We start from the raw sequence: 16,124 nt of genomic DNA on the forward strand, positions 1-16,124 counted from the left end.
AAACAATCATCCAATAAATCCCCAAAAGCCTTGCTAGTGTGTGAGTGACCAACCCACAAATTCCAGTCAATATCTGGGAAATCGAAACTTGCCGTTTTCTCAGCCAAGTTGCGTTGTTGTTTGGTTTTTAGGAGCATTAGCAACTAAGGCCACATATCTGCTCCGGGATATGTGGTGGTCATTCCCTGACCTTTCCGCATCCTCCATATTTGGTGGTGACGGGCTCGAACCATGGTCTAATCAAGAAGCATGTGCTACGCACTGCTGCTCCTTCCCACCTGGCTACGGATGTGCCTTATAGCTTTGTAATGAATCTCAGTTATCGGTTGATTTAACTACTGCTCATCTCAGTTGCCCAAATTATTTGCTGTACAATTCCTTTTGCCTCAAAGTGGTACTTGTGCATATGTCCGTGCCGATATTTTCTGTCAGAGACTTGGAAATTTGGAATCTCCTCTTTACGATCTTCCCTGGCTTAAAATCTCTCTACCTCATTGTGTCATCATCTGTTGTCTCTACCGTTCTGCGAACTCCACTAATTACTTGGAGCCCTTTGACTTCTCTTTGAAACTTGACTTTCTCCAATCCAACTTTCCCAATGAGGTAATTTTCCTTGGTGATTTTAATGTTCACAACTCCAACTCGCTTCCATTTTCTAGTCACACCGACCCAGCTGGTCGAGATGCTGAGGCTTTTGCAATTACTAATGATCTCACACAGATTATTCATTTACCAACAAGAATACTGAACAATCCTAATACAGCGAAATCTTATTCTCACAAACAACCCTTCTAAGTAAGCTTGATCTTTCTCTCATAAACAACCCTTTTAAGTACACGGTCAAAGTGAGTGGTCCTTTAGGCACCTCAGATCACAATTTTGTGATTGTCTCTTCTCCAATGGAGCCTTTGTCTCATGGCTATTCCCAACCTCGAATTGTTTGGAATTACAAGATTGCAAAATGGGATGATTTGCGAGATTTCTTTCCTTCTTTTCCCTGGTCAGATTAGTTTCGAAACTTCTGATGTCAACATTTGCTCAGATCATGTGAGTGAAATTATTCTTGTAGGAATGGAATCCTTTATTCCACACTACACTTTAAAATCTCGTCCTTTATCTAAACCTTGGTTTTCAAATAAATGTGCTAAGGCTGTTCAAGAGAAGAATATCGTAATTGGCTTGTTTCCAATTCTTCAGTTTCATTTTCTGCCTGCACCAAAGCTTGCAACAATTGTAAAGAAGTTATTAATCAGTCCAAACTAGATTTTGAACAGGCTAAGAGTAGAAAACTTGCTTCTTGCCCTAATGGTAGTTGAACATTCTGGTCTGTTGCCAAAGCTATTGGCCGTAACCCTTGTCCATCTCTGCTCCCATCTCTGTCAAAACCAGATGGTTCTGTTGTCATTTCAGCCAAGGATAAAGCTGACCTGTTAACATCCCATTTTTCTTCCAACTCATGTATTTATGATCTTGGTAAAACACCTCCCACCATTCCCAACACGCTCCATTCAATGTCTTCTATGGTCTTCTGTGAAAAGGATGCCAGAAGAATTTTGACGACTCTTGATGCTAAGAAAGATCCAGGTCCTGATGGTATTTCTCCACTTGTTCTCAAAACCTGTGTTCCTGAACTTACTCCTGTTCTTTGCCGCCTTTTTTCACTTTCTTATTCCAAAGGTGTTTTTCCTTCTGCTTGGAAATTTGCTTATATCCAGTCAGTTCCTAAAAAGGGTAACAAATCCCTACCATCAAATTATCGTCCCATTGCAATTACGTCTAGTCTTTCTAAAGTAATGAAGAAATCAATTAAAGAAACCTTCGCTAGAAACCTTCCGTCTAGTCAACGATCGCCAGTATGGATTCCGTCAGTGTCGATCCACTGGTGATATTCTGGCTTATGTTACCCATTTATGGACTATTTCGATGGAAAAGTTCAGTGAAACACAAGCAGTTGCTCTTGACATCTCAAAGGCTCTCGATTGTGTCTGGCATAAAGGTCTTCTAAACAAGCTTACATCTTATGGTTTGCCAACTGTTTTTAGTAATTGGTTATCCAGTTTTCTCTCTGATCGCTCACTGAGGTGATGGTAAATGGCTCTCTGTCTCCTAACTTCTCCACTAATGCTGGTGTTCCCCAACATTCAGTTCTTTCCCCCACTATTTTCCTCTTGAATATTAATGACCTTCTTCCATTGACTGGAAATCCTATCCACAGTTTTTCCAATGATAGCACATTGCATTCCCCTTTCCAGTTTGAGAAACCTTGACCTGCTCAATCAGCTTCAACTTCTCAAAAAAAAAATAAGTTTAAGTAACTTAAACCCAAATTATGTGGCACCCCTGGAATGTCATTGTGGTACCCTAAGGTGCCACTGCACCCTTGTTGAAAACCACTGGTGTAATGTATCTAAATGCAGTCACAAAAAAATCATGACAAACTTTCATTACATTAAAGAATCATTACAAGCAAAAAATTACTAAAACAAATTCATTTGGAAGCATAATTCATTCACTTCATCAGCATAAAAAACACTTACCATGTGACATATTAAGCCATGTACAATTAACATTCTTTTCTTTATTTGAAGTGTAACTTACAGGAATGAACCACCTGTATTCATAAGAACTGTCTTGTTCACTGCTGGTAAAATTGGAAATCCCAGTCATGATAAACCTCTCCTGATTTAATAGTACTTTCTCTGCATAACGCTGAACTGTAAGCAGAGGATAGCCCATTTTATCAGTCCAGCTGCTCATAATTCTTGATATATTTAATCCTGATTCCATCGATGACTAGATAAATAGCATTATTATTAAAAATTATTAGTAAGTGTTATATATCACTCTTTTTGAGCTACTATTCAGAAACTGATTTGTAATAATAAAACTGCAACATAGATTACACAAAACTGATATCTAACATGCAAAAAGAAATAATTTAGCACAGGACAGTAATATACATCACACTCAGAATTATACTGACATTCTAATAGCATAGATGTACATAATGTAAGCTTCTATAGGTGTTCTTATTTAGTCTTTCAGGTTTTCAAGGGAAAATGTTTATATGTTCATAAGTTCGCTTTTGTGGTACTTCAATTATGCATGTAGAGAATAGAGAATATATTAATTTATCTAGAGAATATATTAATATATCTAGAGAATATATTAATCTGGCAGGTCCCTCTTGAAAATAACTATTGCATATTAATTGTTGGTTCAGTGATATGCCTGAAGCTTTCAGCACCTTCCTAAATATAATCAAACTTTTATTTTAACAGTTCTGGAAATGAACAATTATTGTTTATTTGAAATGATATGTGCAAAATCTCATTGGGTACCACACACCTTTTTACTATTTTTGGCTCCTGCTTCATGGTACTAGTTTTGGTTTCAGCATTACAATAATAATAAGTTACTGAAACTGAAACAAGTATATTGGCTGACTTTGTTGATGACTTTAATGCACAAATTAGTTATTTTCTGTTTACTATTTAATTTATCTGCATTCTTATTTATTTTAGTGTTTATTTTAATTTAGTTTTAATTTACTATTATTATTTATCTGTTTATTCCTTTGAAAAATTTGACAAAACATAATACATGCATGCATAAATTTTTTCACTTATCAGTTTTCTGAACTGGAAATGGAATATAATAATAAGTCATTATATGCAAATGGATGGATAGAAAAATAATAATTTTTGAATTTCTACTTGACTGATTTTAATGAATGGGATGGCTCTATAAATATTTTTAAAAGGCCCAAAAATAAAATTTCATAAAATTCCATCCATGGGATAGCTTCGTTACATGTGGAGTAGATATAAGGAAATGGTGAAGACAACAGAAGCATATTATTATTATTACTAGCCATATAGTGCAAGGAAGACTAAGGCTTATGCTGCACCAGCTAATATAAATTTCCGAGTTACCCTGAGAGAGAGAGAGAGAGAGAGAGAGAGAGAGAGAGAGAGAGAGAGAGAGAGAGAGAGAAGGGAATCACCAAGAAAGATAAGAATGATGATATCCAGCTCAGGACCCTGGGTGTGCCAAGCCCATACTCACCAGGTGTCAGCCCCTGAGGATAAATGTCAGCACACCTAAAAAAAAAAAAAAAAAAGGTTGGTAGTTAAAATCACACGTGAAGGGTGATGTTGATTGCATATTTTTATGAGGGAATGGTGGAGTCACAGTTCATTTCCTCAGGCATAAATGTTAATGCAGACTACTACCAAGAAGTTTACAAATAGTTAAGAGATACAATCTAATGTAAATGACCTGAAAAATGGAGAAATAGTTGGCTCATTTACTACGACAGAGCACTATGTTAAATATCACTCCCCATCTGGCAAATTTTGACTAACAAAAAATGTTTTTCACTGTGCCACAGCCATATTTGCTTCACATCATGTTTGCTTGATTTGGCCTAATGTGACTTTTGGATATTCCTAAAATTAAAACAGAACATAAAAGGAATTTGAGTCAATTCAAGAAATCCAATCAAAGACACAACAGACTGAATAAAAATTCACAAAAGAAGATTTCAAAAATGATTTAACCAGTGGCAGACATGAAGCAACAAATGTACAACTGCGGAAAGAGATTGCATTGAAGAATTTCTCTTTCGATATAAAAAAAAAAAAAAAAAAGTTATAAAGTGCAGCCATTATCAACCCACTGCAGGATGAAAGCCTCCTCAACAATTCATGCTGAGGGAAATGGACCATAATCTACCACGTTGGTCCAGTGCGGGTTGGCAGATCGACCGTATTCAACAGTCAGGGGCTTGAACCCCGGTCTACTGAAAGAGCGTGTGCTACTGCACTCCCGCTTCTGACCATTCGGCTATGGAGGCCGCTCTATAATATAATATAAAGCAATGAAAACATTTATCATCGAATAAACTGATTTTTTTTTCAATATTCATCCAATTCTTTTCAGCAAAAACACAGGTACAGAATTGTTTACCAGTACAGTATATTTTCAAATGTTAGATTACCGAGGATTTTTCACTCTGTGGATTACCAGTACAGTATGTTTTCAAATGTTTGATTACCTATGATTTTTCACTCTGTGGATTTCTATTTGGACTGCCTACTAGACATCAAATGATTATGATTTGTTCAACAAAGATCCTGTTGTAGACTATGCCTTTTTGGATAATACCAATCAAGGTTTTTTTTCACAACAATGCCTCTCAATGACTTAGCTTCCAAGAGCATTTCCAAAGTTTTAGCAGAAAGTGAAGATCTGAATTCAGTTTTTGTTGTTCTCACCTGGCTGAATATCTTGTCAAACTCAATCTTTCAATAAAGAATTGTTAAAATGAAAAGCTTAACCTGCAATAATTTGCAATATATTTTCTGATGCTATCGAGGCAGTGTTAGGTGCGTCGGAAAATTGCTAGCTTGGTGATAAACAGCCAAAAAGATTAACAATAGCCACAGGCAGAGGTGAAAGTGATTCTTGCACTGCTTCTATTGGACAAATTGCAACCTGGAAAACAAAGTGCCAAGGATTGCTGGGAGTCATCATGGAACAAGTAAATACATGGGTTGTGTTAGGATAACTAAGAATAAGAACTGAGATCTTCCTTGGACGCAGGGGAGGTACCCATGGACCGGAGATGTGCAAATGTGACCCCAATCCATAAAGGAGGATCAAAGGGAGACACAGGTAATTACTGACCTGTTAGTTTAACTTCTCTTCCAGGGAAATTCATGGAGGCACTGGTTAAAGAAGCATTGCAGGATCATCTAGACAAGACTTCAGTTATAGCTCAGACACAGTACGGGAAGTCTTGTCTGACCAATTTTATTGGATACTATCATGTAGTCATAAAGGAACTAGATGTAAAGAATAATTTTGATATCATATATTTGGATCTTAGAAAGGCCTTTGATACTGTTGCACATAGGAGGCAAATTGCTGCTATGCATAAAGGGATGGTTGAGTGGGAGAACACAGAATGTAATAAATGTACACCGCTCTTTGAGGACTAATGTTATTAGTGGAGTCCCTCAGGGTTCAGTGTTGGGTCCATTGTTGTTTTCTGTATTTATAAATGATATTGATGATGGTATATCAGGCTTAATGTACAAGTTTGCAGATGATACGAAGGTTGGCAGGGTTGTCAAGGACACTACTGACACTATGCTGCTGCAACAGGATCTAGAAAAGTTGAGCAGTTGGGCCGAGAGGTGGCAAAGGAAGTTTAACATTGACAAATGTAAAGTACTACGTATGGGAAGCAGTAACCCCAGAGTAACGTATCAACTCTGTGGTACCACACTGACAAGTGCAAAGTGTGTTAGTTATCTGATGGACACAGAGGTTTCCCCCATCTCCACACTGTGTACTCTGTTTGTGTAGCACATAACTCTGTGAAGGACAGAGATTTAAAGAGTGTGTGGAGAGTGGACGGATGTGTAGTGTTGTGTACCGTTGTTCTTCTGACCAGCCATTGGGCCCCTTTTGGGATCCATCGCTACCACACTTGCCCCCACAGAGGCAGGTCAGGTACCCAGTAGATTTTTGTACTCTGGAAGGTCCTGCCACCTAGTTTGCAAAGATTTCAGTGGGGTACTACACTGATAGTGGTAGAAAATGAAAAGGACCTGGAGGTAATTGTGCAGGCAGATATGAAGTTTTCTGAGCAGTGCAGACAGTCAGCAAGAGTAGCTCATGGTGTCTTGTCAATGATATATACAGGAATTTTTCTAGCAGGATAAGGAGCTGACTATTCCCTTGTATAAGGCAATGATCAGACCACACCTTGAGTACTGTATACAGTTATGGAGGCATTTTAAGAAGGTTGTGGAACTGTTGGAATGAGTACAGAGAAGGGTAACAAGATTAGTGAATGGAACAAAGGGTTGCTCTTACGAAAAAGGCTTAAGTTTTGCAAATTACAGTGTCTGGTGCTAGGCACCTTCGAAGTGATCTGAATGAGTTGTATAAAGCCTTGAATGGTTTTAGCATGCTCAATGCTGATGGGATTCTTCATCTTGCTCAGAATAATCACCTGAGAGGGCATAAATTCAAATTTAAAAAGACAGTTGTAGGATAGATGTGCGGAAGTTTGCCTATAGCTTAAATAGATTGAAGGCAGAACTTGACAAACATTTGGAGTGAGTGGAGGGGTGAAATAAGTTTTTTTTTTTTTTTTTTTTTTTGCCGATGCTATATAAGTTTGCTTTCTTGCATCATGTGCCTTTGCTAATTAGCATTAGCATTTAGCATTAGTAGAGGCATATGATGCAAGAAAGCAAGCTTATGCAGCATCAGCCAAAAAAACACTTCCATTTCATCCCCCCCCCCATTCGTTCGAAATACCTGTCCAGCTGAGCCTTAAATTTATTTAGGCTATCAACTTTCACAATAAGGGATGGAAGTCTGTTCCACCAACCAACTACCCACTGGCTAAAGGCAAATTTCCGCACATCTATCCACATCTGTCTTTCCTCAATTTGAATTTATGCCCTCTCAGGTGATTATTCTGAGCAAGAGGAAGAATCCCATCGACATTGAGCATACTCAAACCATTCAAGGCTTTATACACCTCTATCAGATCACCTTGCTGGTGCCTAGTCTCCAGACACTGTAATTTGCAAAACTTAAGCCTTTCTTCGTAAGAGCACCCCTTTGTTCCATTCACTAATCTTGTTGCCCTTCTCTGTACTCGTTCCAGCAGCTCTACATCCTTCTTGAAATGAGGCCTCCAGACCTGTATACAGTACTCAAGGTGTGGCCTGACCATTGCCTTATACAAGGGAATAATCACCTCCTTATCCCTGCTAGAAAAATTCCTGTATATCATTGACAAGACACCATGAGCTACTCTTGCAGCCCATCTGCACTGCTCAGAAAACTTCATATCTGCCTGCACAACCACCCCCAGGTCCTTTTCATTCTCTACCACTGTCAGTGTAGTACCACAGAGTTGATACGTTGCTCTGGGGTTGCTGTTTCCCATATATAGTACTTTACATTTGTCAATGTTAAACTTCATTTGCCACCTCTCAGCCCATCTGCTCAATCTTTCCAGATCCTGTTGCAGCAGCATAGCATCAGTAGTGTCCTTAACAACCCTGCCAACTTTTGTATCGTCTGCAAACTTGGACATTAAGATTGATATACCATCACTGCTAATGCAATTAACAGGAAATATCAAAATTATTTTTTGCATCCAGTTCCGTTGTGACGACATCATAGTATCCAATCAAATTGGTCATACAAGACTTCCCACTTAATAAATCCAAGCTGTGTCTGAACTATTACTGCAGTCTTGTCTAGGTGATCTTGCATCATTTCTTTAACCAGAGACTCCATTATTTTCCCTGAAAGTAATGGAGTCTCTGGTTAAACTAACTAACAAGTCTATAGTTATTTGTGTCACCCTTTGTGAATTGGGGATACATTTGCACATCTCCAGTCCATAGGGACCTCTCCTGAATCTAAGAGTGCTCTCATAATTATGGTTAAGAGTTTGCTTACTTCCCTTGCTCCCTCCTTCAATATAACTGGATAGATTCCATCTGCCTCAGCTGCCTTTTTTATGTTTAACTTCAAGAATTTCTCCTCCACTTAGCACTCTGTTATTACAAAATCATTTAGCTCCCTGTTAAAGTTTAGTAAACGTCTGTCTTCTCTTTCCTTACAGAATTCCTCGTGTGTGTGTGAACGTAGATGCAAAATACTCATTCAGTTTGTCAGCTATCTGAGCAGGATCACCAACAGTCGAATCACAAACACCAAGTGAACCAATCTGATTCATTCCCTTCCTTCTATATATAAGTAAAGAAGCCTTTGTTGTTTTTCTCTGTACAGAAAGGACAGACAAGAGAGGAGGGGGGTTATGCTTTTGGTTAAGAGGCACATAAAATCTTAAGTACTGCTTTTTTTTTTTTTTTTTTTTTGTATTTTTTTTTTTTTTAGGACCATTAGCAACTAAGGCCATATTGCTCCAGGATATGCAGTGATCATTCCCTGACCTTTCCGCATCCTCCGTATTTGGTGGTGATGGGCTCGAACCCCGGTCTAATCAAGAAGCGTGTGCTATGCACTGCTGCTCCTTTCCACCTGGCTACGGAGGTGCCAGCTAAAGTACTGCATCCACTGGGAAAGCAAAAATGAGGGTAGTTGTGTCTTATATGCCTAATTACTATAATGACTACAAATAACAAATATACAGAGAAATGAGAAATTGAAAGTTGGTCAGTAAATCAGAAAGTCTTATAATGGGAGATTTTAACTTTCCAGATATTGATTGGAACTTGTTGGTTGGTCACTCACACACTAGCAAGATCTTTGTAGATTTACTGGAAACTGGTTTCTACAGCAGCATGTTACAGAAGCAACCAAAGGGAGTAATACTCTTCACCTGATTATCAGCAGTGATTATTCATGCATGAAGAGTCTGCAGATAAGAGAACCATTAGGTGGCAGTGATCACAATGTATTGATATGGGATTTAATTAAAGATTTAATCTTTAATTTTTTTAATCTTTTACCATCAAGGGTAAAAGGAAGTGTTTCTGCTTTTGTAAAGATAACTACAGTAGTATGAGACAGAGCCATGCAAAGATACTTGGGGGGCTGAGATGTGAAAGGGGTTAAGAGGCTGTGCACCCATTTTTGAATGGCTCGATGATAATTAGGCTTAATGATAGACATTAATCCTGATTATGCTTAATGGGCTAAAATTAATAATTAGGCTTAATGTTTAAGTTTGCAGGATGATTAATAACAGTAATGATGGTATGCCACTGCAACAAGATCTATAAAAATTAGGCAAATATGCTGAGACATGGCAATTGGCACATTCAAAAGTACTCCACATGGGTAGTGGTAATCCCAGAAGTAATGTGCAAACTGTGTGATACTATACTCAGGGTAGTGGAAAATAAAAAAGACCTAGGGCCAATTTTGCAGTCAGATATGATATTCTCTGAACAAAATATTTTTATTGCTTACCCAATAAAAATATTGGCAGTTACTTGTCTCCTTCTGCCAATATTATAACGAAAAAATTAGGACTAATCAAATGGACAAACAAATTGCTGAACTATGTGTGATACAAGAAGGAAACAAATTCTTGTAGTCATATTTCATTTAAAAAAATTTCACTTTTAGATACATGACAAATGCTCCTATTTTAAATTCTTATTTAAGCTCAGAATGACACACAATTTCCCTTTTTTTCATGAAAACCCCAAACATGAATTAGAAACTCTGATACTCAGTACAGTTTGTGGGGTTGAAAGTTTTAAAGATGACAGAAGATACTTGTTGATATTGGACTTGAATTTCTGTAGATTGCAATTTTCAGGAAATACATGTGAAGGAAGATTGTTCCAGAAAAAGAAAGCTGAGAGGATAATTGAGGAAGAAGGATAAGTTGTTTCTGTGAGTTCAAAGTCGATACTTTCAGACTGCAGTACATGTTCAGACTGTAAATGGAAATGGACCATCACTGAGATTCAAGCTGAGACCATGAATATTTGTGAAATTAATGAGGAAGTGATAGGGAAGTTTGGATCTATTCATAGATAAGTTTGTTTTATTTGTTTTACTATCCATGATGTATGCAGTAGTAAAGAAAATGTGGGAGGAACATGTTGTATGAAGTAATGAAATTTTTGGATATGGCATATGCACAGCAAGAATAATCTCAGTTCCTTGACAATGTGGCTTTGGCAATGTCCCCTTCCTCTCACATATACACTACTCAGACTCCTTCCAGTCATTATTTGGCATAGTAGAAGCAATGATATTATACACTAGCTGATGTGGATGCATCCTAGAGAATTACCAATGGATTCGGTCCATTGGACTACTGAGAGGGCAGCCAGTCTGCAAGGAAGACTGTAAGGAAGATTGAATCTCACTAAGATGCCCATTGTAACCTTTGAGGTTACAATGGGCATCTTAGTGAGATTCAATCATATTCTTCAAATAGGCCTCTGGGGTTGGGAAAGTTGTGACTCATACTAACTGCAGTGGAATACATGAATTATATATGACCACAACTTTATTAAAATAAATTAACTTTAAAAAAATAACAGGATAAAATTTATGTAAAAATAAAATATACTGATAACTGTAGAGTCAAAATCAATAAAAATATAGACAGAATTAAAATATGGCAACATGATAAAATTAAAATATACATGAAATATTACAAATTAAAAGCAGTAAAACAATGCCACAGATTTCAAAGGTGACTGCCTCCTTTATTTATGTTGGAACTTTATCATCGCTCATCCTTACCAAGAAAGGCTTAAGTTCTGCAAATTGCAGCATTTGAAGCTATGCACCTGCGAAGTGATCTGATTGAGATGTATAAGGCTTTGGATGGTTTTAGCAAGCTCAATGCTGATGGGGATTCTTCTGCTTGCTCAGGTTATACACTTGAAGGGGCATATAAATTCAAATTGAGGAGAAACAGTTGCAGAATAGATGTGTGGAAATTTGCCTTTAGTCAGCACGTGGTTGATTGCTGGAACAAGCTTTCATCTGTCATCATGGAAATTAACAGCTTAAATAAATTCAGGGTTGAACTAGACAAATGGATGGAGTGACTGATATAATCATTCAGCTCTGATCCAGTACTAATTAGAGATCACAAGCAGTTTTTTAAGAATAATACAGTGTTTATATGGTTTACTATTGTTAAATTCACAGGCAGAATGTCAGGCTATAGGTATAACTCCACTATTTAACTGAGGGGCTCAACATCTGGTGAGTATGGGCTTGGCACACCCAGGGTCCTGAGCTGGATATCATCATTCTTCTCTTTCACAGTGATTTCCTTCTCTCTCTCTCTCTCTCTCTCTCTCTCTCTCTCTCTCAGGGTAACTCAAAAAATTAATATCTTGATTTTTTATTTTTCTGACCCCATGGAGCAGGCCTATTGGTCCTGTGATAGTGCAGTGGTATCACCACTTGTCATTTGTTTTAGAGAGATCTGAGCTTGGATTTTGTCAGAGACTGGATGACTCATTAAAGTCCTTGTCAATTGTGGCTTTAGTTAATTTCAGGTGAAAGGGGAAAGGTAACCCCCCAAGTTGTTCCAAGATTTTCAACTCATACAACACGAAAATCATCCCATGAACACATTTCTACAGATATAAAAGACTCAAGCAAAACAGCTTAAATGCTGAAGTTCCATAAAAACCAATAACCTATTGATTACATCTAATCTAGTTAGCCTAATATAGGTTATGTCAGGTAAACATAAGCCTTATCAGTGAGATAATTAACTGATCAACAACAATATGCATACAATGCATATCAGCATGCTGTTGAGCAAGCAGCACATCAGGAAAATGAATGAATGGCACAATTTGTGCTTATTATAATCACATTTTATACTTATTTTCTGGTCACCAAAACATCTATAACTATTTTCTAATTAAATAATAGAAATTTTAATTCATTTACAATTAAGCCATGTAAATGGTTTAATTGTAAATGGATTAAACCATTTAATTTTTTTAAAACCATTGCCCATTTAAATTAAATTCATTTTCAAATTAATTTCTAAAAGCTTCAATTTCAATGTTGTTTTAGAGACTTTCATTAACTTTGTGGTCTCTCTCTCTTCCCCTCTCCCTCCCCCCTTCCTTTCCTCCATTTGAAACTCCATAGGAAACTATGTCCCAATCACCCATTGGGACATAGTAAATGTCCCAATGGGTGATCGTTAAATGTTACACCATAAATATATCTATTCGAACTTACTTTGGTTAATATATTCCATAGTTGAGCAGTTGTAGAACTACCAAATCTGAAAAGTGTCAAGTAATTCGTTAAGCCATGCTTTAACATATCAAGTTCAAGAGAAGATTTTAGCATGTAGAGAATGGCAGCACCCTGCAATGGAACAACATATTCAATAAGTAAATGTCCATGTCAGTTGTGAAAATTTATTATTTAATTACTACACCGAAATGAAGTGGGACTGAAAAAAAATAAAAGAAACAAAAAAAAAAAAAAAAATTATAACATCTTTAATATTTTGAGTAACTAATGACTGGGAATTTTATAAATTTTGGTTCCTTTATTTGCAGTAAAGCCCATGCACCTGCATTGTGAAATCAGTACAATCAGTTCTGCTATAACGTTCACATTTGCAATGCGAATTTGCTCCAACACAACTGATATATTAGAGAATAATGTAAGTATAACACAATTTTCGTGTTGGCTCATGCACAATTTCATCTGCGAGTAACCAGGTGAATGCAAAACCCGGCACCAAGCTGATCATAGCAACCTACACAGCAATATATACAAATTTATGTAGGTTAAAAAATGTCAAATGTGTGAGCGCTGTAGGTCCCATTTACTGTAGTTGTTTTGATTGGAGATACTGTTATCATTTGCTGTATTCACAAGATAACATGTGATATTGTAGGCAAACTCACATTTTCAGGAGCTCACACTTTTTTCTGTTCGAATAGAAATTTTGTGAGGCACGATAGCATGAGTGCAGAAGCACATTTCTGGAGGTTACTACCATAAAAACATAAAAATTATTGGGTTTTCTGTTAGTGCAATCTAATTATAAATGGGTAATAAACTCTATATTATTACTTTTGCAATAATACCGATAGCTCTAATTCTGGGGGTTTTTACGTTATTATGGTGAAATGTGTTTCCCCTTCCAAGACATCTTCAATCATATAAAAAACATAAATAAATTTTCAGAATCTTCCTTTCATTCTAATTTTTTAAGCTTTCTAAATTTGTTTAGCATTAGCATTAGTAGAGGCATTTGATGCAAGAAAGCAAGCTTATGCAGCATCAGCCAAAAAAAAAAAAAAAAAAAAACCCACTTCCACTTCATCCCTCTGTTCGTTCAAAATACCTGTCCAGCTGAGCCTTAAACTTATTTAGGCTATCAACCTCCACCACAAGGGATGGTAGTCTGTTCCACCAACCAACCACCCGCTGGCTAAAGGCAAATTTCGCACATCTATCCTACATCTGTCTTTCCTCAATTTGAATTTATGCCCTCTAAGGTGATTTTTCTGAGCTAGAGGAAGAATCCCAACAGCATTGAGCATGCTTAAACCATTCAAAGCTTTATACACCTCTATCAGATCACCTCGCTGGTGCCTAGTCTCCAGACACTGTAATTTGCAAAACTTAAGCCTTTCTTCGTAAGAGCACCCCTTTGTTCCATTCACTAATCTTGTTGCCCTTCTCTGTACTTGTTCCAGCAGCTCTACATCCTTCTTGAAATGAGGCCTCCAGACCTGTATACAGTACTCAAGGTGTGGCCTGACCATTGCCTTATACAATGGAATAATCACCTCCTTATCCCTGCTGGAAAAATTCCTGTATATCATTGACAATACTCCATGAGCTACTCTTGCAGCCTGTCTGCACTGCGCAGAGAACTTCATATCTGCCTGCACAACCACCCCCAAGTCCGTCCCTTTCATTCTCTACCACTGTCAGTGTAGTACCACAGAGTTGATACGTTGCTCTGGGGTTGCTGTTTCCCATGGTATTGCTCAAAACATCAAAGGCAGATATTGTGGGGATTTCAGAGACGTGGTGTCACACAGATATAAGAAATGCAGAACTGGAATTTGGGGAGTACAATGTCTACAGAAAGGATAGACAGGATAGGAAGGGAGGAGGGGTTATGCTATTAGTTAAAAAACACATAAAATCCAAGGAAGTGAAGCCAGTCGACATCGCTGGACAGTGCAGTGTCGAGTCAGTTTGGTGTGACATAAGCATTGGGAGATCAAAATTGAGAGTAGGAGTGTGCTATAGGCCTAATGACTCTGATGAGTATAATAAGAAACTGTTCGGAGAAATAGAGTGGGCCAGTAAATCAGAGAGTCTTATAATGGGGGATTTTAATTTCCCAGATATTGACTGGAATTTGGGGGCTGGTCACTCACACAGTAGCAAGGCTTTTGTGGATTTATTGGATGATTGTTTTCTACATCAGCATGTTCGGGAGGCAACTAGAGGGAGTAATACTCTTGATTTGATTATCAGTAGTGATTCTTCATGCATTAAGAATCTGCAGATAAATGAACCACTTGGTGGCAGTGATCACAGTGTGCTGAAGTGGGAGTTACTCAAAGAGGTAACTACCATTAGGGGTAAAGGGAAGGGGTATTGCTTTCGTAAAGGCGACTACAATGGACTGAGACAATATTTAAATTCTATACAGTGGGATCAACTGATGATATTGCCAACAGCAAGTTCAAAATGGGAAGCATTCAAAGAACTTATCGTGGAAGCTACTAGGCTTTACATACCAACTAAGAAATATTGTTCAAGGTTTAGGCCTAAATGGTTGTCAGATGAACTAATGAGGCATATGGCAGAGAAGAAAAATGCATGGGATACATACAAATTAACACGTGACACGGACGCCTATGATAGATACAAGTTGATCTGTAACCAAGTTACAAAGGAGGTTAGGCAGGCGAAGGCAGATTACGAGAGATCCTTGGCAAGGGATGCGAAGAAAAACAGCAAAGAGTTCTTTACTTATGTAAACTCTAGAAGGAAGGGGATGAATCAGATTGGTCCACTTGAGATCGATGGGTCAACTGTTGATGACCCTGCTCGGGTAGCTAACAAACTAAATGAATATTTTGCATCGACATTCACACATGAGGAGTTATTCAGCGAGGGGAATGCCAGAGGTGTATTCAAATCTAGCAGTAAGCTAGAGAATCTTGTAATAACTGAGAGCAAAGTGGAGGAGAAATTGTTGAAGATAAACACAAGAAAGGCACCTGGGGTGGATGGGATCTATCCAGTTATATTAAAGGAGGCAGCAAAGGAGGTAAGCAAACCCTTAGCCATAATTATGAGAGCTTCCTTGGACTCAGGGGAGGTACCCATTGACTGGAGATGTGCAAATGTGACCCCAATTCACAAAGGGGGATCAAAGGCTGACACAAGTAATTATAGACCTGTGAGTTTAACTTCTGTTCCCGGAAAATTAATGGAGGCACTGGTGAAAGAAGCACTGCAGGATCATCTAGACAAGACTTCAGTTATAGCTAGGACACAGCATGGTTTTGTTAAGGGGAAGTCTTGCCTGACCAATTTGATTGGATACTATGATGCAGTCACAAAAA

At 37.8% G+C, this 16,124-nt stretch overlaps 1 protein-coding gene across 1 annotated transcript in view; it reads right to left on the reverse strand.

Annotated features, from left to right (window-relative positions):
• The window catches only part of LOC150081627 (glutamyl aminopeptidase-like), a 253,803-nt gene that overhangs the window by 108,898 nt on the left and 128,781 nt on the right, over nucleotides 1-16,124 (reverse strand). Inside the window, exons 7-8 of the mRNA XM_090380268.1 lie at nucleotides 12,748-12,879; nucleotides 2,538-2,793 (exon numbers count right to left, since the gene is read on the reverse strand). Of these exons, the coding sequence (XP_090236394.1) occupies nucleotides 2,538-2,793; nucleotides 12,748-12,879 (388 nt within the window). The remainder of the gene's footprint in view (nucleotides 1-2,537; nucleotides 2,794-12,747; nucleotides 12,880-16,124) is intronic.

This window comes from Mastigoproctus giganteus, chromosome 8, assembly GCF_048544385.1.
Source record: "Mastigoproctus giganteus isolate SK-2022 chromosome 8, ASM4854438v1, whole genome shotgun sequence".
Taxonomy (NCBI): Eukaryota; Metazoa; Arthropoda; class Arachnida; order Uropygi; family Thelyphonidae; genus Mastigoproctus; species Mastigoproctus giganteus.